Source organism: Phyllosticta capitalensis (assembly GCF_038381095.1).
Source record: "Phyllosticta capitalensis strain CBS 128856 chromosome Unknown BKA78scaffold_9, whole genome shotgun sequence".
In the NCBI taxonomy this organism is placed as follows: Eukaryota; Fungi; Ascomycota; class Dothideomycetes; order Botryosphaeriales; family Phyllostictaceae; genus Phyllosticta; species Phyllosticta capitalensis.
Window position 1 is genome coordinate 809,545 of NW_027117447.1, and position 22,770 is coordinate 832,314.

At 55.4% G+C, this 22,770-nt stretch overlaps 10 protein-coding genes and 2 non-coding genes across 12 annotated transcripts; 9 read left to right on the top strand and 3 right to left on the bottom strand.

The window, feature by feature from the left end:
* Window positions 1–50: 50 nt before the first annotated feature.
* On the top strand, window positions 51–122 carry BKA78DRAFT_t147. The gene has a single exon. It is a non-coding gene; the product is annotated as a tRNA-Arg (tRNA).
* Window positions 123–1,150: 1,028 nt separating this feature from the next.
* On the top strand, window positions 1,151–1,251 carry BKA78DRAFT_t148. Its single transcript has one exon. It is a non-coding gene; the product is annotated as a tRNA-Phe (tRNA).
* A 1,174-nt stretch (window positions 1,252–2,425) lies between these two features.
* BKA78DRAFT_355423 (uncharacterized protein) lies at window positions 2,426–2,991 on the bottom strand (the record flags this gene model as incomplete). The annotated part of the gene is made up of 4 exons (XM_066891900.1): window positions 2,426–2,567; window positions 2,620–2,718; window positions 2,824–2,911; window positions 2,961–2,991. 4 exons carry the CDS (start codon window positions 2,989–2,991, stop codon window positions 2,426–2,428), a joined length of 360 nt encoding a protein of 119 aa, XP_066741160.1.
* An 861-nt stretch (window positions 2,992–3,852) lies between these two features.
* On the top strand, window positions 3,853–4,719 carry BKA78DRAFT_255241 (uncharacterized protein; the record flags this gene model as incomplete). The annotated part of the gene is made up of 2 exons (XM_066884979.1): window positions 3,853–4,559; window positions 4,611–4,719. The coding sequence occupies 2 exons, from the start codon at window positions 3,853–3,855 to the stop codon at window positions 4,717–4,719; spliced, it is 816 nt and encodes a 271-aa protein (XP_066741161.1).
* Window positions 4,720–5,050: 331 nt separating this feature from the next.
* Window positions 5,051–7,067, top strand: BKA78DRAFT_321782 (uncharacterized protein). Its single transcript, XM_066889058.1, has one exon. The coding sequence runs from the start codon at window positions 5,406–5,408 to the stop codon at window positions 6,765–6,767; it is 1,362 nt and encodes a 453-aa protein (XP_066741162.1). The 5' UTR covers window positions 5,051–5,405; the 3' UTR covers window positions 6,768–7,067.
* A 2,345-nt stretch (window positions 7,068–9,412) lies between these two features.
* Window positions 9,413–10,545, top strand: BKA78DRAFT_298258 (uncharacterized protein; the record flags this gene model as incomplete). The annotated part of the gene is made up of 2 exons (XM_066886886.1): window positions 9,413–10,172; window positions 10,241–10,545. The coding sequence occupies 2 exons, from the start codon at window positions 9,413–9,415 to the stop codon at window positions 10,543–10,545; spliced, it is 1,065 nt and encodes a 354-aa protein (XP_066741163.1).
* A 1,332-nt stretch (window positions 10,546–11,877) lies between these two features.
* BKA78DRAFT_355427 (Maf-like protein-domain-containing protein) lies at window positions 11,878–12,936 on the bottom strand (the record flags this gene model as incomplete). The annotated part of the gene is made up of 3 exons (XM_066891901.1): window positions 11,878–12,113; window positions 12,259–12,640; window positions 12,706–12,936. 3 exons carry the CDS (start codon window positions 12,934–12,936, stop codon window positions 11,878–11,880), a joined length of 849 nt encoding a protein of 282 aa, XP_066741164.1.
* Window positions 12,937–14,279: 1,343 nt separating this feature from the next.
* BKA78DRAFT_332953 (Scytalone dehydratase) lies at window positions 14,280–14,917 on the top strand (the record flags this gene model as incomplete). The annotated part of the gene is made up of 3 exons (XM_066890031.1): window positions 14,280–14,307; window positions 14,360–14,457; window positions 14,510–14,917. The coding sequence occupies 3 exons, from the start codon at window positions 14,280–14,282 to the stop codon at window positions 14,915–14,917; spliced, it is 534 nt and encodes a 177-aa protein (XP_066741165.1).
* Window positions 14,918–16,713: 1,796 nt separating this feature from the next.
* BKA78DRAFT_186078 (uncharacterized protein) lies at window positions 16,714–18,250 on the top strand. The gene is made up of 2 exons (XM_066883501.1): window positions 16,714–17,075; window positions 17,125–18,250. Exons 1-2 carry the CDS (start codon window positions 16,963–16,965, stop codon window positions 18,023–18,025), a joined length of 1,014 nt encoding a protein of 337 aa, XP_066741166.1. The 5' UTR covers window positions 16,714–16,962; the 3' UTR covers window positions 18,026–18,250.
* A 386-nt stretch (window positions 18,251–18,636) lies between these two features.
* BKA78DRAFT_321794 (uncharacterized protein) lies at window positions 18,637–19,714 on the top strand. The gene has a single exon (XM_066889059.1). It carries the CDS (start codon window positions 18,832–18,834, stop codon window positions 19,285–19,287), a length of 456 nt encoding a protein of 151 aa, XP_066741167.1. The 5' UTR covers window positions 18,637–18,831; the 3' UTR covers window positions 19,288–19,714.
* Window positions 19,715–21,093: 1,379 nt separating this feature from the next.
* Window positions 21,094–21,711, bottom strand: BKA78DRAFT_321796 (uncharacterized protein). Its single transcript, XM_066889060.1, has one exon. It carries the CDS (start codon window positions 21,577–21,579, stop codon window positions 21,223–21,225), a length of 357 nt encoding a protein of 118 aa, XP_066741168.1. The 5' UTR covers window positions 21,580–21,711; the 3' UTR covers window positions 21,094–21,222.
* Window positions 21,712–21,794: 83 nt separating this feature from the next.
* On the top strand, window positions 21,795–22,578 carry BKA78DRAFT_186145 (uncharacterized protein). The gene has a single exon (XM_066883502.1). The coding sequence runs from the start codon at window positions 21,905–21,907 to the stop codon at window positions 22,412–22,414; it is 510 nt and encodes a 169-aa protein (XP_066741169.1). The 5' UTR covers window positions 21,795–21,904; the 3' UTR covers window positions 22,415–22,578.
* The last annotated feature ends 192 nt before the right edge of the window (window positions 22,579–22,770 follow it).

Consider the following 22,770-nt stretch of genomic DNA (forward strand, 5'->3'; position numbering starts at 1 on the left):
GGCATCTTACTACAACAAGTCCAAGAAGCCTCCTGAGCTCAACAATGACTGGCCGCGTGGCCCAATGGCAAGGCGCTTGACTACGAATCAAGAGATTCCAGGTTCGACCCCTGGCGTGGTCATTCTTTTGCTTTTTGAAGAGATCTAATAGGTGGTTGTTGTTGTGGAGGCCTTTTGGGGCTGGGGCCCCTTTTTTTTCGCTGTCGGCGATGCTGCGGGCGAACGGCGCCCAATAAAGACCGGAGAACTTGGCAGTGGACTTTGGAAGCGCGCAGAATACAGCGGGTATGGTTCTTTCATCATTTTTATACCCGCATGCCATTGCGTGGCCGTTGGGTAGGCTTTTTTGCTTTTTTGCTTTTTTATTTTTGGCCGCCGGGCGGGCAGATCTCGGGAGACCCTGGGCGGGCCGCAGACCATGCCGCGGCACGCGAGCAGTAGCAGAACAGGAAGCTGCGAAGCAAACAACATCGAAGCTTTGAGGCTACCAAGAGAAACTCGACCGGGAATTTTCATCAAGAAGCAGGATCAGCTGCCACGTCCATGATTTCTTCTCCATATGCACAACTGTCGTTGCCAACAACCACGCAAGGAATTTTGGAATACGAAGTAGCGAGAGCGCGGTCTACGATATACTATGTCTTGTATTCAAATTCTTTTGACTTCTAGTCACTAGCAACCAACGTGTAGCGATGCGCCGTCATCTCCATTGCTCCTTAGGCAATGACACTTTCCCTCTGTTCAGATATTCTAATCTGTGCGTTTCGGCTGATTTTGATCTAAGAGATCTTTTCGGACATTTTTGGGTATAAATTTTGTCGTCTTTTTGCTCAAGGTGAGAAATCGCTATGTTGGTGGCCCAATTCAGATAGTTCGAGTTGTGCACTTCTCCGAGGCCACAAGAATCAGGCAACAAATCTTCGAGCAGAGATCGGGCTCTGTCCTCGGCTGAGGATGGGACGTGGAGGGTCGCGGGAGGTGGTGGGGGTTTTTTGCTTGCGGGTGGGCAGCTATTTGTCGCGCGGCAACGAGTTTCTCACCTCGGCACAGAAACTGAAAACTAGTGGCCAAATAGCAGAAAAGTGCAACATTACGTCATTGATAAGATTTACACTATATATAACAAATTTCTTAATTCAAAGTTCAGATAGCAGCTTTAGCTCACTTGGGAGAGCGCCAGACTGAAGTCCACTTCAGCCTAAGCACCTGTGCGGTATCTGGAGGTACTGTGTTCGATCCACAGAAGCTGCATCTTCTTTTGTCTTTTTGTCCACTCAACCCCGAGTGGGGCCCCTTTTTGCCAGCAGAACTCATCTTTTTGTTCTCAGGGACAATGGACAGTGATGGAGAGGAATTGGCGACAGTGTCTCGTCGGGGTGCGTGGATGGAAGCTGGGGAACAATACACAAATCGCCCAATCCTGAATCACATTGAGAGTCACAACATTCCTCTCCCATGGAATTTGGCTTGTCGTCGTGTGTTGGCTCGACTCGACCGACAGAGCAAGCCACACTGTTGCTTCGCAAGCTTCGCAAAAGCCTTAGACTTAGACTGCAGTGTCACAGTAGGTGATGAAAGAAGCTCAACTTGAGCTCAGCTTCAAGTCGTTGCACACTCGGACGTAAGTGCTTGAATGCTCCTTGTGATTACCCATTAAGAGAGAAAATTCTCTCTATGTTGAAAGCATCAAATGCTTGAAGACTCCACGTCTCTATGTGTGTTGACTTGGTGACAGAGATTCTTGGATCTTTCGTCACCCACTGTGGTGTTGTGATTTCAGTTCGTCGCGTCTGGCTGAGCAGTGAATCGCATAGCCACATGGTAGGCACATCAAGCTGTAATTCAAATGGCAGAGGACAGTTCCACTGCCCTAGTTTTCATTCGCTATACACGTATACTGAGGAGATACTAGGGCAGCGTAGGTTTACTTTGGTTCTAGTAGACTTCCAGTAAGAGCCCACGAAGACGATAGGAAGATTTTGGGAGCGAGCGAAAGACTTCATTACTTTGCGTTGACAGCTTCACCTGGAAAGCACTGCATAGTAGAGGGAACTGAGAATCGGGACGAGGCATCGTGCGCATGGAGAGCAAGAAAAAAAATCCTTTTAGAGCCTTAGGACTTCTGGTATCAATCCCCGACCAAACCTATGCAACAAAAACCAAAACGCCCAGCCATACTGCTACCTCAGCCAGGCCTATTACTCATAGAGTCTGCATGTCCGCATCCCGCATCTGCTTTCGCTCCCGCAGCTTCGTCTTTTCATCTTGGCGCAGCCGCCAAATTAGAACGCACTGTATGCACCTGAAGCGTGACGCGCGTCGCAGGCATAGCCATGTCCGCCTCAGCATATGTTTTCCAATATGCTTCTTCCTAGTCGAGAATGAAAGGACCTGAACAGCGGAAAGCCTTGCGAGCGTCGACTGACTACTTATACTGCGGTTGCTGGTATTGGGCTTGTGGCTCCGGAGCCGGCTGCGGCTGCTTGCCGCCGTAGTTTTCCATGGGAATCTGGCCGCCGTACTGCGGGCCACCGCCGTTAGCCTGAGCTTGCACGTCGGGTCGATATCTGAGGTGGTTAGTCGGCGGACGGGAGGGGTGAGTTTTGGTCGACGGCTTACTTGATATCCTGGAAGAAGTTGCAAATATGACAGCCGACCTCGTGCCAGGGCTTCAGGGAGAAAGGGATGATGGGCACGAAGCAAAAGGTGAACCACTGCCTGTAGCCGAGTCAGCCTGTGGAGTGTGGAGAAGTTGTGGAGAGGCGGCGGGAGGCCGGGCGCGTGCGCACGCGCAGGCCGGGGAAAGCTCCTGCTGATGCTTACCAACGCTTGTAGACGCGACCACTCCAGTTGCCGCAGTTCTGGCATTGGACAGTGACGTTCTCATAGCCCTTGAGGGGCGACTGGAACGCTTGGGCAGTGTTAGCTTGGGACTCTCAACAGAGGGTTGGTCTTCTTACTGTGCTGGCCGCAGGTGAAGAAGAAGAACATCGTTAGCTAGAGATGGCCCAGAAGGAAGGATGGAGATGTTGAAGGCCGAAGTCGAACGTAGAGGTTGGGCGAGGACTACATGAGGTGGAGGAAGACGTCAAGCGGAAGGAGGCGCAGGGCGTTGGGTTGGCAGACACGCGATGGAAGGTGCTGCTGCGCATGCTTGGAGCTCGGCCGCCGCTTGGCAGTGACGACAACAATTCACGAAACGACCAACGATCACCACAAACATCTCTACCACCTGTACAGCCGTCAACGTCCGCAGACCTACCCGCGTCGCACTGTCGAACCGACCTAGTCAGCCCGGTCGCTCCATGACCTCGCCCACGCCGCTATATCTCTCCGTCTGTCGGCCCGCGTGGTCCTTGTACGATGGTCACGTTCGTCAGGTCTCATCGCCATCTGACCCCGAAATGCCAATTCTTCCCCCAGATTCGCGCGTTGAGCTCTCCGACCGGTCCCTGCCATGATGATACCGCCTCATACACCATACCGCATGCTATCTTGCAGCTTTGGCCGCCGACGCTTATATACGCCCTTTGCAGCCACGAGCGTGTTGGCTTGACGCCCTTTTGCTCCGCGAAAGCTCTTATCTTTCTCTTCATGTCTTAGTCAAACCAGTGCCCACACTCAGGCTATGCCTTTATTTCGCAAGGAGGAGGATTTTCTTCAAGGTAAGCGCTTGAATATGGAGTCCGGACTGTGACCCTTCCTCGCCGCCTCTGGAGCCATGTAAAAAAGCTCATATACAACCTGGAAAACCGCAAAAAATCTCCCAATAAAGCAAAAGGGCTTACACCAACATTGTCCAGTAGGGCCTCTCCGTTTCAAGCCCAAGTCTGCCTAGCCAACAAACAAGCCATGGGCGTCGTCCTTAGCACACACACGGAGCTTTCGCCGCTCTCGCTCATTAGTGTGTGCATCGGCTTTGTCAGCTTTACCTTCACCGTCGCCACGTTCTTGCGCCTTTCTTGGGAGAACCTCCAAACCATCGCGGCCGCCGGAACGCAGATCCCAGATTTCCTCGGCAACCTCAAGCAGGGGCTGTACGAGGAACGCGCACATTTGCGGAAAGTGCGTCGCTTTCAGCGACAGCGCACCAGCTTCGTGGGTGGTTCCCGCAGTAGACCAAGGAAGCGCAAGGGCAGCACCAACAGATATCCCAACAATAATGGCTACAGCAGTGCCTCGGAGAAGGAGGTGTTTGGAATGCGACTAGACAGCCACGCAGTCACGGAAGCCAAGGACATCCACGACGATGACACCAGCACCCGCGTGATGCGCGAGGCAATACGGCATCTGATTCGCGACTTTCGGGAGCTAGAGCGGCCATTTTTGCGAGACGATGTGGAGATGGGACGAAGTCAATCTCATGATCCGCATGTGCGAAATGGGGAAGGGTACGCACCGAGCGATGACGAGGACTATTACAAGACGGAATATCGGAAGGCAGGATTCCGTGAGCGCTATCTTTGGCTGCGGAAAAAGGGTGATGTTGTCGAAATGATGAACACCCTTGCTCGGCTGGAAACCAGACGAATAGCGAAGGAAATTGGTGACGCTTGTTTGTAAGTGTCATGTTACCCCCTACAAATATTTTGAGCTTAACAGATGGACAGAATTGTCAAGGGGGTTGAGCGGGACATACAACTCATGGACGACCGTGTGTGGGGGATGGAGCAGAGAATGGCGAGGATCGTGGGGATTCGTAGGGTGGATTCCGCTTGATAGGCCTACCGCATATGTCAGTTTGACAGTACAAGAGATGGTTAGACATGCATGGTTTCTATTTCGGCAAGCGGCTGCATACATGAGAGGTATGTTGTACATTTGTTGGTTCTATACCCATCGTCCAACGAGACAAGTTTTAAGTTTTGTTCCACAACTATTTTCAGACTCTGTGTCCATGACATCGCATTGTTGGTTGCTCAATGACAGGCTCAGGGCAAACAGTCGCAGAACACATGAACACAACCGCTCCAGAGAAGCGGATGTTCGAATTTTCGTCTTCATCCTTTTGGGTGTGATCCCTGCACCTGCCAGCCTTTGCATTAAATCAAATATAGCTGTTTCGCGCTTATCAAACTCCGCGGAGGCTCTTCACATCACCTCTGCCTGCGTAGGAACGTGTTAACAACATTAAGATAAGCTCTACAAGCTACCTTGTGTATCGAAAAGAGCAACACCAACACATATACTCGTACAGCACAATCGCAACCGACTCCAGGACCAGAAGCAAACCAAGTCAGGTAGCAAACAAGACAGCTGTCATGTCTCGTTCGTTTGCTTGCATCAAAATGTTGCTCGATCAAAGCGCATTCGAGTCCTCATAAACATATTAGCCTCCGATCTGTCCTCAGCAACTACAGATAATCTGGCTACCGGACATCTCTCTCATTGCCTTTGTATTCGAAATGGGCGCAAATACATCTGCTACAGTACCATTCTGGAGGAATTCGTACACCTCCCCTGGCGCTGTCGACGCCGTCCAAACCGTTATCCTACCGCGGCCGGACACTGTTTTAAACGAGCGCGCCTTTGACATGGCGCCGCTTTACGGGTTGCCGGCCGACAACATCTGGAAGCTCGATCGCCGCGACGCTGAACCATCATTGACCACCACGGAGGTTATCTATGTTACAATCCGGCCGGTTCCAGTCAATGAAGCCCCCTTTCCACCTGAGGATGACGTCGAGCTCGGCCGCAATCTCAACAACAACGGCAAGAGGGACATTCTCGCCAGACAGGAGTATGCCACCGTCCCCGCCTCGCCCGCAACGGCAGTGGTGGAGCAGCTGCCTACTGCTACGACTGACTGGCCTGAATTTTCGCTCATGACCGGAGCTGTCAGCACGCTTCGCTTCGACCAGAAGAGCCTTATTTCCGAGGAAGAAATGATGCACTATTCTCCTCCTACACCGCGTCGTGTTGGCCAGAATGTCGACTTCCCGGGCGAGGGCCGCCCCCATAGGAGGAGAGACGGCATTCACGGTCGTATCACTCTGCCATTGACTGCCGCTGTCATTCCTGCCCCCCTTGATCCTGTCCTCGGACAACCCGAGTGGCATCCAACAGTACCCGACAACAAATTTCACTGGACCCAGCGGCAGGAAGCCGTCGAGAAGACCAAGAGCAAAAGAAGCGAGGCCGCAGCCAGTGAGAAGGGCCTGGAAAACACCACGCCCAGCGCCTGTGCCGAGCAAGACAAGCCGGGCGCTGAGGCGTCTTCGCTCGTGGTTTTGGATTGGGCAAATGACGGACAGACCTCGACCGCCGCCTATGTGGGCGCCGATGAAGAATACTCGTCCATTCCTACCGTGTACCACCATGTGCATTCGATAGTCTCTTCGTCTTCTTCTGCGTGGAATGGTACTGCAACTACTGTAACTACCACTATGATGATGCCGACTACTCTAATCTCGGTCTCTACGGTCTCTACGCCCATAACTACCTCCGTTTATGTCTCAATCCCCTTGTCATCCACCTCCTCCTCCTCCGCATCCTCAACATCAACCGCGGATTGGAGCTCTCAGGGCAGCTCAAGCACACTCAGCACATCCTATCTATCGCCTTCTTCCTCAACGCCTACCACCAACGCGTCGTCGTCAGCTGCCACGACGCCAAGCTCGGCCTCGTCGCTGGCGCCAAGCGCCGCAAACGCGGGGGCGGCTATCAGTGCAGGAGGGAAAGGCGGGGCTGCATTGGCGTTGGCTCTGTGGTGTTCTTGGTTGGTGGGGGAAGTTGTGGATGTGGGAGGAGCTGTTTTGGTGGAGTGAGTTTGTGAGGTGTGATAAAGATGTGATTTTGGGACATGCTTGGATGGGGCAATCTGTCCATCTTTTTTCTTGCGTCAGCCGCATCGTGTTGTGTAATCACCAGATGAGTCGCTGATCTGATGGACTGATGCTCACAAGTGGGTTACAGAAGAACGAATGCTTTGCGTCATGCCGGCGGGTTTGTAAGAGGCAGATAGACGAATGCAAGACAGAAACGGCATTTGACAGCATTTGTTCCTGATGATTGCGCAGTAGATGACGAAATAAATTCAACCTAGGCTCAGCTTCACGTCTTCGCACCTTGAGACGCAAGCATCTATATGTTCCCTGTGACTACCTATCAAGAGGAAAATTATCTCTTTGTTGGATGTATCAAGCACTTGAACACTCCATATCTCTACATGTTCTGGCTTGGCGATAGAGATCGGATTAGCAATTCCTTTCGTCAACCACCGTGGCACGAGTTGTAGGGCTAGGAAGACCAGTGGCTCGCAGGAGGAAGAGAGACACAGGGCCGTGGGGCTACGTCCGTAGAGTGTGGAGCGCCTGTGTATATCCCCTATCTATGCCACTCCTGAAGCGTTGCCAGATAGGTGCCTCTTGCCTAGAACGTCAGCCTGGCACGGTCAGTCCATCGGACGCTGCGCTATATTGGAGCAAGCCGGGCATTTCGGGAGCAGCTCCCTAGTTTCCGTCGGCCAAACGTCCCGTATAGAACTGGCGAGGAACACAGATGGAAGGGTCTGTGCTGTCCGACATGGCGCACCTCTGCATGCGTGATGCTGCTCGGATTCTCTGCCACGTTGTCGTGTCTTTTTCCCTGCCGCAAAAGGAAATAAAAACGGGTGCAGCCGCCGCCCGCCACCACGAGGCGCTGGCTGCAGTTTCGAACAGACGCTGCCAGAAACGTCTCGGCGACGCTGTGTCTCTTGCCGACTGACCGGACTGGGTGCTAGGTTGGCTTCAACAACAAAACCAGCGACGTCACAGCGTCACCAGAGCCTCATCACAGTAAAAAAAAAAGCGAAGAGGCTTTGGAACCCTGTAAGGCAGGAAGCCCGTCCGGACCAGGCCCGAATGACTGGGTCCGAGCGACTTCCGACCCCGGTTGATGGACGCAGATCTAGAATTTTACCGCGGCTCTTTGAGTGATCTGCCTGCACCTGTGTCGTGCTTTTGCGGACGACGTTGGTTGACCGCATATGCCGCTCATATTCATCTCGGTGATACCAAAGGGGGACTCGTTGATACGTCAATCGTCGTCCAACAAGGTGGTCAAGGATGCGTCCGAGGGCCCGTATTTGCGGTGCTGTCGTAAGCTGACAATTGTTTTCTTCTTCTCTTCTCTATCTGCTTCTTCGTTGGCCACCTGCTATCCGAGGTTGTTTGCTTGCCTGCAGGGACGCCTTCCGTGCGTACTACTGCATCCGGAGTTAGACATCCACAGGACAGGATGCAAGAGGAACCTGGGGGATTATTAATCGGCTTGCTCAGCAACGTGGACTCAGGGTTGGCTGTGGGTCGGGGAGCACGGCGGACGATGGCTGCCGTACATCTCAGGAGGCGACGGAGGTTGGAGCTGCACTCAGGCCTGTGACGTCAAGGGTGGTGAAGGAAAGGTGTTGATGGAGGTTCCTGGTTGCTGGAGAGAAGAGGACGGATTTGGCTTATCGAGGTTATCGAGGAGGCGCGGGGCAGCCACCGCGGCAGTTTCGCAAGCCGATCACCATTTTTTTTTGTTCCATCGTCTTTCTTTCAAATCATCTCCCCGCTCTCTGAAACACCACACCATCTGTCCATCTGTCAGAGGAACCACCAGGCTTGAGCCACCACCAACGGTTTACATACTCAATGTAGTCTCCGCCTCCGTCGGTCTGTCCTGTCTGGACCTCGCACCGAAAACAACCTCACAGCCTTTTGCCCAGCTCAAGGACCACCGCCAGCACGCCCGGACGATGCGGAGCGGACATCCAAAAGCGTACGTCTGTCCGGCGCCCCTTCTGTCCTTTTCGTCGCCATGAGCTCGCAGATACGCGATTGGGAGTCTTGTCAAGAAGGAACATGCAAATCCTGAACGTCCAGGAGCTGGTCTCCAAGATCCAAGGCAAAGCATTCATCAGTCACTTCGACTTCAATGTGGAATATAATCTACACCAGATCGGACACGGCTTCGGGCCGCTCGCTCGGAGGCGGAGAAGGTCGGTCGCGCTCGCGGCCGTGACCCTTCGCCATCCCCGTCATCACTTTTTCGGCACTCGGCCAAGGCCAGCCGCAAGGGGCTCAACGAGTGGCTCGACGCCCGCCACTGCCGACTGCTGGCTTGCCCTGTATGATGCAATCGTCGAAGATGGACGAAAGAAGGCCCCTCTGTCCGCACGTTAGGAGCCGGCTACCGTCTGGTCCGGTGGCCGCGGTGATGCTGCCTGTCTAGTAATTTTTTTTTTCTTCTCTTCCCTCCTTCTTTGTTAGCAGTTACACTGCTGGGCAGCTCTGGATATAATACTGCTAGGCTCCCGCTCTAGTTCTCGCTTTCTGCTTTCATTCTGATACTACCTAATTGCAACAACCTAAACAAGTCTACTACCCCTCGCACCTCCGCGTCATTTCTACCTCTTTCTCCTCTTACCATCACATTCGACATCAAAATGGTCCAAGTCCAGAACAAGAGCTTCATCTACAAGAACCCGCCTACGGGTTGGCCCAAGCCCGGCGTCGACATTGCCGTCGAGTCGCGTCCCATTGACCTGGACACGGTCGAGCCCCCCCAGGGCGGCATCGTGACCAAGAACTTTTACGCCTCTCTCGACCCCTACCAGCGTGGCCGCATGCGGGAGCCCGGCACCAAGTCGTACTTCCCGTCGTTCAACCTCAACGAGCCCATTGACAATGCCGTCGTCGCCAAGGTCGTCAAGTCGGCAAACCCCAAGTTCCAGCCCGGCGACCTCGTCACGGGCATGTGCCCGATCCAGGAGTACAGCGTGCTCCCCGAGGCGGCGGCCAACGGCTTCAGGCAGCTCAACAACCCGTACAACCTGGACGCGAAGCTCTTCACGGGCGCGCTGGGCATGCCGGGCCTGACGGCGTACTCGTCGTTCTACGAGATTGGCAAGCCCAAGAAGGGCGAGACGATTTTCATCTCGGCGGCCAGCGGCGCCGTTGGTCAGATTGTCGGGCAGCTGGCCAAGCACGAGGGCCTGAAGGTCATTGGCAGTGTTGGCGACGACGCCAAGCTCGACTTCATCCTCAAGGAGCTCAACTTTGACGCCGGCTTCAACTACAAGAAGGAGAAGCCTTCCGACGCGCTGGCCCGCCTGGCGCCCAACGGCGTCGACATTTACTTTGAGAACGTCGGCGGCGAGACGCTCGAGGCCGCTCTCGAGGCCATGAACAACCACGGCCGCATCAGTAAGTGACACGCCCCAAAAGTACCAACACTTTGCCGTTCACATTGCTAACAACACATTCCCCCACAGTCGCCTGCGGCATGATCTCGCAGTACAACGCGACGCCCGAGGAGCGCTACGGCATCCGCAACCTGTTCCACGTGGTGACGAAGCGCATCACGATGCGCGGCTTCATCGTCAGCGACGCCGACATGGGCCCGCTGCACGCCAAGGCGCACCAGGAGAACGTGCAAAAGTGGATCGCCGAGGGCACCTTCAAGACCAAGATGCACGTCGACAAGATGGACGACGCCGTCGACGCCTTCCTCGGCATGCTGAGCGGCAAGAACTTTGGCAAGGCCGTCTTGGAGATTGCCGACATTTCAAAGGAGTAGACGTGGACGACGACGACGACGACAAGTCTTGCGGCAGTCGACGCTACTGAAGTGGGCTCTTTGATGATGATGATCAGGAGCAGAGAGACGTTTAATGACTGGTTCTTTGCGTGCATCCATCGGCATTGGGCGGTTGGTTGGTTGGTTGCATTTTCGGCCGGAAGCTCCGTTTTTGCATTGCATTGCATGGCATGGCATGACATCGTGAGCGCGTTTGTAGCGAGATATAGCAGTATGCGGAAGTGATGTGAAAGGGGGTAGCATATCGCACGCGGGATCTTTACGACCAGCAACGAATGAATCAAATAAAGTAATTATTCAACTCAACAACGTCCCTATGCGCCGTCCACCTTTTGCTTAGTCCCTGCACAGGAGTTAGATCAGAAGCACCATTCACCGGGTGGGAAGGGGGGAAAGTTTCGAAAAGGAGAAGGAAACGGACGGACGCCCACCAACGACGTTGACTCGAAGACCAGACAGTCCTCGAGGCGTGTAAGGTCTTTGGCAAACGTCGAGTTGCTTGACTGCGTCGTCTTGATGTTCTCAGATGCATAGGCAAGCATCAGGCGAGCGGGCGGACTGGCCGTCTCATCAGCGTCCCAATGACCGAACCCTCAATCCAACCATGCAGAGGTTGAATTCCCGTCGTTTTGACCTGGAAGAGACAGACTGACCAGGCTGCTTTGGTGTTCAGAGCTGGCAGATGGGGGTATGAGTGGTAAACCGATGGAGAAAGGGATGAGGGGATGAAGGGCCGGGACTTTGGAGCTAATGAAGGGGTACGATGGGACAGAAATACAAGGACAATTGAGGGTAGATGGATAGACGAATAGACGGATGTTATGGACGGAAAATGGAACAGAACAAATTCACCACAAAAAGACGAAAACAAAGGACGCGGCGGAATAGTGAGACTAAAGGGAAAAAGACAGCAATGGGTATGATCTATGTCAATTTGCGTTTCCCTTTATCATCATGCACGGTCCATGCATGTTTGCAGGTACATACATACGTACAGCAAGTATAGCAACTGTGTGCCATGTGGGTAGCAGTGGTCTACGTCTGCCGCGAGCCAGTGAACGAGTCGAGCCGAGCAATCAAATGTGTACAAGGAAGGCGTAGGTGGGTATATGAAAAAGCTCGCGCGCGTCGACTGCCTGCTTGCTGTGGCCGACCGACTGACTGCGACAGACTCAGTGAGAATGCATACTCTCGCGCCCAATGTGCAAGCAGGACCAAGTGTTGCGGATGACCCCCTGTCCTCCAACACAGAACTTTGTCCCAACAGTCGTCAAACTCACGCATCCCGTCGTTTCCTTACCGTTTGCTGCCCTAGTCATCCAAGTCGCCCTCCATGGCTGCGGCAGCGTCCATATCCATCTCGTCCTCATCCTTCGTCACCTCCTCAATCAGCTTGAGCGTGGCGCGCAGCGGCAGACCGACCACGTTGTCAAAGGTGCCCTCTATGCGCTCAACCAGGATGGACCCGATGCCCTGGATTCCGTAGCCGCCGGCCTTGTCTGCGCCCTCGCGGGTGCGCACGTACGCGAGGATGAGCTCGTCGGTTACTGTCGAGGGGGAAGCCAGGGTCAGCAGCTGCATGGCAAGGCAATTTCGCAACGATTGGCATAAAGGGGGAAGGGAAATGGAAGGAAGGGAAGGAGCGCGGAGGAGGTCCTCGACGAGGCCTCGCTCGTTTCTGAACAAACGTACCGCTCTTATCGAACCGGACGACCGTGTCCTCGACATGCGTCTTCATGGCGTACCCGGGGTCGCGCGCGCTCTCGAGGGGCGACATGCATGCCACGGCAGTAAAGACGTGGTGCTCGTTATTGTCGCGCAGGCCCTTGAGCATCTCAATGTGCTCGCGCTCGCTGCGCGGCTTTTCGAGAATGGCGCCAAAGTGGTCGACGATGATGGTGTCGGCGGCAATGATGAGGGCCGGCTCGCCCTTTTCCTCGTTGTCAATTTCCGTCTTGTACACGTTCATGGCCTTTTGCGTCGCCGTCTCGAGCACGTATTCGAACGGCGCCATGGTCTTGGGCAGGTCTTCGGCAAACGTCGACGGTATTATCTCGACATTGTGCAGGCCAATCTAGATGTGGACGCCCCGCGTTAGACCTGACGCTCTCTCCTTTGGCATTTTGAATCCCGACACACCTGCGCGAGCAACTGTCGCCGCCTGGGGCTCTGCGACGCCAGAATGACCCGCTTCCCCCTTAGATCGTTCAAGGCGGCCAGGTCCAGCGGCAACGGAACGCGCGACATTGTTTGACGGCGAGGGTTTGTCACAGGGCCTGCATTGGACTTGTCGACGGCAGACTCGTATGTGGGCGGGGGGTCGCGCGGCGGTTCGGCCGTCGGTGCGGGCTGGTATTTGGCGTCTGACATGGTCGGCAGGTCAAAGTTTGGAAAAGGGAAGAGACAGTCGTGGCGGCGTCAAGGGAGGAGGATGGGCGAAACAGGGGCGTCGGCGGTTTCTTTCTGGTTGGTTCCTGGGGGAGAGAGCAGAGGGTGAGACTGAGACGCCAGTGAAGGCGTTGGAGGTGTGGATATGGAATCCAGTTGTTGCGTTGGACGTGTCGCAGATGGGTCAAAGTCGCGGTGGCGCCAAGCCGCTCCAGCTTGCGTCACTCCTCCTATCCACTGGAGTCCATCCCATTGTTGAAGTGGCCCGTTCGAGCCCTTTCTTCGTGTCTGCTTTGAGCGAGCTTCCTCTTTGAGAAGTCGTCGATTTTTGTTTGTCCAAAAACGGCTTTCCTTGAAGCTCAGGCGCCGCACGAGTCATTGACCACCTCACCCACCATCTGACGGGGAATCCCAGAGCAACATGGCAGCTCCAGCTATTTGTACAATTCCTTCAGCTGCATGAGCCCTGGTCATATAGCACCGGGGAACCAGTCTTGGCCACGGCATGCGGTGACGGGCGTCTTTGCTTACCACCATTGGAACAGTAATATTACCAGTTCAGGTGCTGTATGACGAAGTACTGTAGGCTTGACTGAGACTCGAGAGATTTGAGCTGCTCATGCAGTGATTGAGAACAATAAACTTCTTTTCGATGGCCCGACAACTCCCATCTTCTCTGTACACAGCACAGTGACAACCAACTGTACGGGCATACAGCCGCCGGTGGAGGCGGGCCCGGGCAGACCACCTGAAGGCCGAAGCTTCGGGCCGGCGGCAATCCCGTGCGCCCGTCAGCCATGCCATCACCACATCGCAGGACCGGGTCCATGACCAGCGCCAGGAGCACAATCCCGATTCCTCAACGGCCTCTGCTTGCCTGAGCTCCACGGCCGGGCGTCGAGCTTGCCAATCCCCGCGCTCCCGCCCGCCATTGACTGGGAGAACCACCAGAATCGCTACCCGTGTATCAGGGCGCTAGGAATGAACGATGCTGCCCGTCAACTCTCCATGGCGCGCTATCCATCGACGACCCGAACTCTGTCGACCGAAACTTGTGCATTTTTCAGACGCCTCCAGCTCGTCTCCAGCTGCCGCAAACAACTGTGTTTTTTCTAGATTCATGGTCAAATCGGTTAGCATCACGTCCGGGGCTTTCGGGTCCCCCCGCAGAGTCCGCCGGACGTGTCCTAGCATGGGGATCCGGACCACCGACATGTAGTTTACAGAGGTATATATCAAGGGCCAAGGGCCATTGACGTTTGGTTTGCTCAGAACGTGCATATCACCCCATTCTGCCCTTAGCCAGACATCATACTCATTCCAAAATGGCCAGCGGCAACATCACCTTCGAGGGTTCGTGGTCCAACATGATGGACAAGTTGGGGGCCATGCTAATGGGGGACAGACTACCTCGGCCTCTGCGACTGCCTCGTCGAGTGGGCCGACAGCTACGACACCAAGGACTGGGCTAGGCTCCGCAAGTGCATCGCGCCAACTTTGAGGGTCAGTATGCTGCTGTCATGATGGGGAAGCCGTTGCCAATGGTTCATTGCAGATCGATTACCGCTCGTTCCTGGACAAGCTCTGGGAGGCCATGCCGGCCGAGGAGTTTATTGGCATGATTTCGTCGCCTGATGTCCTTGGAAACCCGCTGCTCAAGACTCAACACTTCATCGGCGGTACCAAGTGGCAGAAGATTTCGGACGACGAGGTCATTGGGGTGCACCAGCTGCGCGTGCCCCACCAGCGCTACACGGACGAGACGCGTACCAAGGTTGCCGTCAAGGGACATGCCCACAGCACCAACACGCACTGGTACAAAAAGGTCAATGGCGTGTGGAAGTTTGCTGGCCTCAACCCCGACATTAGGTGGGGCGAGTACGACTTTGACAAGGTGTTTGAGTCTGGCCGCGACTCTTTTGGCGACTCCCAGGCAGCCGAAGGGGTTCCCCCAAAGCAGTAAAGAGATGGGCCTAGGGCGTTTGCTGATTATTACTCGGGAGGGTTGGTGGGGTTGATGACCTGTCCCCTGGGCTCGACTGGAGCGGTCCAATTGCACGATACAGTAGCGACCAATGGACGAAGCGTGAAGCAGTAACCAATGAGTGGCCCCTGAACAAAACAAGCAATGTGATTGTCGTGGAGAAGGAGCACAGACGGCTTCCGAGTTGATTTTGCTCGAGGTTGTTGACTGGCGAGGGGTGGCGGTCGGGATCTAGGGATGGACGAGCGAGGTAGATGGTAGCGTAAGGTAGTAAACCTGGTGCGCTAGATGTAGATGCAGAGGTCGTCAACTAAGTCGTTTGCAGCGACCCGCGCCGCCGGAATGTCATGTGGAGCTCGCGGGCGTGCTGGCGACTGGACTGGGGCTGCAAGCGGTCAAGACGATCGTCTTCATCATGCTGAAACAGCCCTATGGCATCTTGAACATCATGTCGTGCAGCGGATGCGGAGAGGACAGAGACTGAAGGCGGACGCGGGCCCGGGTCGTGGTCGTGGGCTCGATAGACTCTGGCCAAAACATGGGACCGCTCGCCAGCAGAATCACGGGACTGCGTCTGCCCTTTCCTCACTTTCCTTCCCTTCGCTCCTCGCCCTCAACCTACCTACACACTAATCCCTCACCACCAGCTCCCACGCTTATTTATTCCGCTCGTCTTCCCTTTGCGTCACGCGTGTTGGGTCTTTCGTCTCTCCAGTCTGGCGCCAGTCTCTCTGCATTGCCGCTCTGCTTCCAGCCCGTCGTCATTAGCTTGGTAAGTTCAATTTTTTTTTTACAAGCACCCATCTCCACCTCGCCGTCCACCGCGACCCCGTCCAAACCGCGATCCTCGCTGCCCCGGTCGCCCGTCGACGCAATCCTCGCCCCCCGGCCACTTTCGCATCCACCGGCGCGTCGTCGAGCCATCGCCCGTCGAGCACCGCGTCGTTGCGCTGCCTCTCTGCGCGCGCGCGTTTCCGCTCAAGTCGTCGTTGTGGGTCGTGTGTCGCTGCCCTGTCGCCGCCGCCGCCGCGCTACTTCTGCCGCACCCGCTCCTCCGCACCTACCTACCTCACAACCCGCCCGCTACATTACCATTCACTTCTCTCTCGCACCCTTCACTTCGACCTCGCGCCTGCTGTCGCTCAAGCACCCTCCGGCATCGACCTCGTGCCACGGACCCCGCGCCCATGTGATTCGGCACTCTTGCCTTTCTGCCACCACCTCTGCCGCTTGCTGACTGACGCTTTTTCTTCTTGGCAGATTCGCGAGTGACCTCTCTTCTGCTGCTTCCGCCGCCTCGAGCAAACGCCCCTCATTCAGCATTGCTAGGCTCTCCTACCTCTGAATTTTCACTCGCGTGGTCTCTCCAAGTCAAGTCGCCTTCAATTCCCTCGGGCTCCTCGCCTCTGGTCCCTGCGGCTTTGCCTACGCGCGCAATCCAGGTCCGCTTCCAGCAATCTCGGCGATACATCTTGCCATCTGCAGTCATTCTTCTCAAGGTGAGTCCTGACCCAAGCGTCAATCATCTGCACGCCTGATCCGGGCTTTGAGCTCGTGCCTCTTGCTTTTCTCACATGCCTCCCCGCTGTGCGATCAGAGCGTCTGTGCTGACTTATCACTCGCCCGGTTAGCTTTACCTTCGTCAACGCTAGGACGTTAACCAAAGCCTCTTCGACTTTTTTCACACGCTTCCGAATATACCTACCGCAGCACCTCGCGCGGCCACAATGAGCTTCCCTTACGACAACTCGTTTCAAGGCCAGCCCGGCGCCGACGACTCCAACGCGCAGGGCGTCGCTGGAGGACAACCACAACCGCAGATGGGCCAGCCCATCGAGAGCGCGGCCGGTCAGTTCCAAGGTGGAAACATGCCTGTTGGCGCGCCCAACGCTGCTCAGCCAGGCCCTGGCGGCGAGGCAAAGACAACCCTATGGTACGTGTGCGCACATGGGCGCGTCGGTCTGAAGCTTTCGCTTCACCCAAAGATGGCGCGCGACTTGGATCGAAGCAACCATGGCTAATTCATGTGCAGGATGGGTGAACTCGAGCCTTGGATCGACGAGAACTTCATCCGCAGTGTCTGGTTCGGCATGGGCGAGCAAGTCAACGTCAAGATGATTCGCGACAAGTTCTCTGGGTAAGATCATGATCTGCTTCCTACTTCACATTCAAACTGACAATGGCAGCAACAACGCCGGCTACTGCTTTGTCGACTTCCAGACCCCCGAGGCCGCCGCCAAGGCCCTCTCGCTCAACGGCCAGATGATTCCCAACACGAACCGTCCCTTCAAGCTCAACTGGGCCTCCGGCGGAGGTCTCGCTGACCGCCGTGATGACCGTGGCCCCGAGTACTCCATCTTCGTCGGCGATCTCGGCCCCGAAGTCAACGAATATGTCCTGGTATCGCTCTTCCAGAACAAGTACCCTTCTTGCAAGTCGGCCAAGATCATGACAGACCCCATCAGCGGCATGTCCCGTGGCTACGGTTTCGTTCGCTTCTCGGACGAGAGTGAGCAGCAGCGCGCGCTCAACGAGATGCAGGGAGTCTACTGCGGCAACCGCCCCATGCGCATTTCGACCGCTACTCCTAAGAACAAGAGCGGCGGCGGTCCTGGTGGTCCCGGTGGCCCCATGGGCGGTATGCACGGTCCTGGCCCGGTTGGCATGTACGGAATGGGCGCACCTCCTCTCGGCTACTACGGCGCTCCCCAGCCCATGAACCAGTTCACGGACCCCAACAACACGACCGTTTTCGTCGGAGGCCTTTCGGGCTACGTCACCGAGGACGAGCTCCGCTCCTTCTTCCAGGGCTTTGGTGAAATCACTTACGTCAAGATTCCTCCTGGCAAGGGCTGCGGCTTCGTCCAGTTCGTGCAGCGCCATGCCGCAGAGATGGCCATCAACCAGATGCAGGGTTACCCCATTGGCAACTCGCGTGTGCGTCTCAGCTGGGGCCGTAGTCAGAACAACTCGGGTCCCGCAGGTACACCTTACCGCCCTGCCCCTCCTCCCCCGGTCTACCCCAACATGGCCATGCCCCCCAATCCATACGGCGGGTTTGCTCCCATGAAGGTATGGCAGCAATAAAACCACCATCCTTTGACCATTTTCCGATCCAGGCTTGCTGACTGTTGTACAGTAAGCTAAATTCCTTACAATTTCTTGAGGGTTCAGCGGGAGTTCGCGTACGTCGTGCATTCAAAGGTCTTTCAAGGCTCTTAACTCGGTTGGCTTGGTCCATGGTTTTCTCACTTATGCATGCCACGTCACGACTCTCATCATCATCAAGTTCGGTCTCAGTCAATTTCCCGGGTTTTCCTGCCTTTTCCCCCAATACCAAAAAGTTGCTCTTTCCCTTCTTACGACTGCGGTCTAGAGAAAATCCTGTACAACACGGCTAAGCCAGGGGTTCTTCTGCTGCTCTCTTAATCTTCTTGCGGCCCTCGTGGGAACGACACTCTTCTCTTTTCTCCACACGACATGGAGGTTTTCTCGGGTGTAGCTAGTTTTTCGATTCCCCTTTGCAGACGAGCTATTGCTCTCGTTCGGGATGGATGCTTTTTAGAGCATGCTGCTTTTCCTCTAAATTGCAACTCTGCTAGTTTCATGGTTTCCCCGGCAATGATTGGTTCTCCTTATGGTTTGCATTCATTTGTGTATTATTGCGCGCTTTATACCAGTGTTTGCTCTCGCATGCGGCTTGCCTTGTTTGCTGCTCATTGCCTGTGCCGTTGCGTCTTGGGTGCTTGTACTGTGCTCGGTGCCGTCGTCGATTGATTCCGTCCGCGCGCCTGGTTGATCCCACGTCCCTTCCGCCCGCCGAGCTCGCTCAAACTCCCGCGCGTTGTACGTACCACCAGGGCCTCGAGACTAATGCGTTTACCTTGGACAGCATGTACATGGCTGCGGCAGCAATGCCGCCTCCGCCGCCGCCGCCGTTCCCGCCGCCGTCAACGAATCCTCTGGCGCGTTATTACACGATGCCTTTTCCTCCATCGACGGCATTGACTACGTCCTTGTCGACCCCGCAATCACCAGTCACAATCGCTAGCCTGTCGCATCACGATCTCGCCGAGGGTTTGCACCGCATGTCCCTTGGCAACGGCCACGCGTCAGGCCTGACGGCCAATGGCAACGGCGCCGCCGTCCGAGTGTCTTCTTCGAGCGACCTCAAGAGCGAGGGAAGCCATCACGAAACCAACGGGGCGGACAAGGTCAAGGTTCACGAAAAGAGGGACTCGGTTCAGAGATCCGGCTCCGACTCGATTGCCCTGCCGTCGTCCATGGGTAATCCGGGCGTGATTGGCCAGGGCACCAGGGCAGTCGCAGGAGGAGCCGGCGATCTATGATTGTGCAACCGGCTGTATTAAGCGGGTTGGGACTGGGGTTGTTGGATGGGTGGATGAGGATGAGGGGAGAGGGGCCTTTCCCGTGTCTGTTCCGTTCGGCAAAGTCTAGCCAGCATGCCAGCCAGCCGGTCCCAGGCTGCTGCTGCTGCTGCTGCGCATCGATTTGTTATTGTTGCATGACAAAAACATACGCGACACACAGCTGTTGGGCGACGAACGGAGGCTGACTGGGAGCAGTCAGCCAAAGCAAGCCTAGCGGCAGATGTGGCGGGTTGCGGACAAGCCGAAGCGTGGTTGTGAGTCAAGACGAGGCGTGTGTTTGGTGTGGAGTGGCGACGTACGGGGTGAGGCGAAAGGAGGAGTAGCCAGGGCAGAACAGGGCTTGAAGAAACCCAACGGCGGGAAGGAAAGGTGCAGACCGAGAGCGAGCGAGCGAGCGAGCGAAAAACCAAGGACCTACATTCGCTATAGCCCGGGGGTCACCGTTTGTTACAAGGAGTTGGGTCGACAATCCTCAACACTTCTACAAGATCGGCCGCCGCGCTAGTCTGGGGTTGTCTGCAGCGCTACGGACGGGAAGGCGAGCTGGCAAGCGCGGTTCCTTCCCTCCCTTCCCTTCCCTGGATCAACTTTCAAGCTCTCCACTGCTACCTTACCGCCGCCGCCGCTGCCACGGGACGCATGGACGCACCTCTTTCTCTCGCAATTTGGGACAAGACGTCTGGTGCTTCAAGCCGACAACCCTGTTGGCTTGGCTTCCTTTACCACCTCATGCGCTCGCTCTTTTACCACTGTTGGCCATGTCGCGTCCGTCGTTGATGACAGATTGAATTGACCATGGTTCAATCTGCTGCATGCTTTCAAGGAGTCGTCGTTGCTGCGCTGCCTTTTACCTTGGACCGAACTGCATGACATTACAACTTCGCATCGCTCGCTTCTATCAGCATGGAAGACAGCAAAAGTTGGACACCGATTAATCACGGCATTTCCTTACGGCATTCAATTTCCCTTGGGCATCAGGACAGGACCATCATCAGCATCAGCATCATCAGCATTGGCATCGAATTTCAAACATCCCTTCAGCATCGCATCGCATTACAAATCTTCCATCACAGACGTCACACTTCGCACCGCATTCCCCTTTCACTTCCCCTCTCTTCTCCCCCTCAACCCTCGTTCTCTCTCCTGTCCAGTTTGACAAATCGGCGACCTCCTCGTTTGGTTCACATGGGGCGCAAAGAGTAGCAGCTCCTCCGCTAGCTTGCTTCATTTGCGTCTCTGGCGTCCGGATGCGAAAAGGACGGATGCCCCGTCCCGACACACTCTCCCGACACTAACATTGTTTCCGCTCTCTTGGGAGAGCTGCCGGAACCCGAGTCGCAGAGTCGAATGGGGAAGAGAAAGATTGATAGAGGAGAGGGGGAAGATCACGGAGACGTCACGCCGGAGGCTCTTTTCGTTGTGGTCGCTCGTTCTCCTTCACAATAGACCTGTAGACATCAGACTTCCCCCATGCGCGACTCACCTTTTGTCATTTCCTTCTCACCGCACTTTTAATGCACCGGTTCACTGTTCCGGCCCCCTTCTCTTTCACACCTTCACTGCATATCCCCTGTACAGCTGCCTTACATCTCCAATGTTGAACATTCTCCTACATATCACCCCTTCCCCTAATTTGTATTGTACGTATGCCATACATAGAAAGACCAAGAAGCGCGCAAGCGCCACACGCATAGTCGTAATAAATAATATCGCCCACCTACCTCTTTCAAAAATATCCTTCGAAACAGATTTCCACTCCCACAACTCGCCGGCGCCCACACTCATGTTGTCTGGGAAGAAGACTATGGGCGCGCTGCCCACCCACCAACCCTAACGCTGGATGAAATATGTAGATCATCCACCAAGGCCAACTGACCGCAAGCTCGCTACCACCTACCCAGGAACCGGCCAAACATGCATGCCGGCGTGCCTGCCCTGCCCGCATTCTTTGGTTGCATCGCACGGCATCGCGCAGTAGATCAGTGAATGCTGGGCGCGTGGGGGCGGGAAGGCCGCTCGTACGTCGATCAGACGATGCCGATGCGATTGTGCGACGGGTGGTTGGTGTGGGTTGATCCATTCTTTGAGGTCTCTTGTGTCTTCGTTGATGGTGGCGGGGTGACTGGGTGATGGGAGGTGGACTGAATGACCGTACGAGTGAATGGGAGTGGCATGGTTGCCTGCTATGCGAGCGTTGAGATGGGTAGACGTGGCTCGTCTTGCTTTGACTTGGGGTTTGAATGAGCTCATTGTCCATCTTGTGTTGATACTGAGTAGGGGAGTCACTAGGAGGCGGTGGAAGCAGTGGATACCTAATGGATATGCGGGAAGATGGGTTGTTCGCCAACCTGATCATCCTAAAGAGATCATCAATCAGACGCTCGTATTAGACAGTTCGAATGCAGCACACCAATACCCATCCTGCTAGAATTGATACTCTCCCCCCATCCACTCCTCCGCCATCCCCAATCTCGCACTTCCTCTACATGCCTTCCATCCCTAGCTCGCTCATCCAGCCCTCAGGGACCCCCTGTCCCCCGCATCACATGACCAAACCCTCGCTGCGAGCCCTGTCATGATCCCCGCAAATCGACCAGGTAGGCTGCCCCGCGGGGGACGGCACTCGCGTCCGCACTCCCTGCTGCATGTCTGCCTGTGTGCGATTGCGATCACCCCCCTGTCGCCGCGCGCGCGAGACGGGAGAGTCAGAGTCAGAGTCGGCCGGAGGCCGGCCTCTGGAGTTAGGAGGGATGTGGGGAGGCCGTTGCTGCTTACTTGGGGTAAGATGAGCCGACCGCTATCTTGGGAGATGGGGATTTTCGAATTTTTCGACTTCGCCCTGGTGGATAACGATGGGCTGACTTGGCAGGGTGTAGGGTTTGTGCGGCTTGGCAATGGAGCTCTGGCGTATCCGAAAAGACGAGTTGGCGTCGACTCTTACACGAGACGACTGGCTGTGGGATTGATACAAGGGAACTTGGTGCGGTGCTGTCGATCGGTAGAGAGAGCGAAGTGGAAAGCAGGCGGCGGACTCGCGCGTTGTGAAAGGAAAAGGAATTGTTCTTATGGAGATGCAGAAACATGAAAGAGCATATACTTGCAACACCTCTCTACTCTTCCATCTAGGGCATGGGGGCACATCCGATACATGCGACCCACCTGGGTCTTTGGCTCGATTAGAACCCGCAAGTTCCTTGCATGTAGTCGAGCTTGAAATCAACCTCGACAGGTGCTACGTACGTAGGCAGTGCGTACCTCATGCAAAAGATCTCGGTCTTGCCATGGAAAGTAACGATACTTTCCATCACTGCAAGTTTCTTTTTGACTGTGCCATTGCTGTGGGGGAGCCAGCGGCGTGGTGTTGACGCAGCGCCGGCATCCGTCGTTCGACCGTGACGAGGCACAGCTACACGCTAGCTTTGGCAGTACCAAGGCCTTAAC

Coding starts and splice junctions, on each gene's coding strand:
- BKA78DRAFT_321782 (XM_066889058.1), top strand. CDS start 5,406: ATGGGCGCAAATACATCTGCTACAGTACCATTCTGGAGGAATTCGTAC.
- BKA78DRAFT_186078 (XM_066883501.1), top strand. CDS start 16,963: ATGTGCAGGATGGGTGAACTCGAGCCTTGGATCGACGAGAACTTCATC. Junction 17,076..17,124: donor ATTCGCGACAAGTTCTCTGG/GTAAGATCATGA, acceptor TGACAATGGCAG/CAACAACGCCGGCTACTGCT.
- BKA78DRAFT_321794 (XM_066889059.1), top strand. CDS start 18,832: ATGTACATGGCTGCGGCAGCAATGCCGCCTCCGCCGCCGCCGCCGTTC.
- BKA78DRAFT_321796 (XM_066889060.1), bottom strand. CDS start 21,579: ATGAGCTCATTCAAACCCCAAGTCAAAGCAAGACGAGCCACGTCTACC.
- BKA78DRAFT_186145 (XM_066883502.1), top strand. CDS start 21,905: ATGATCCCCGCAAATCGACCAGGTAGGCTGCCCCGCGGGGGACGGCAC.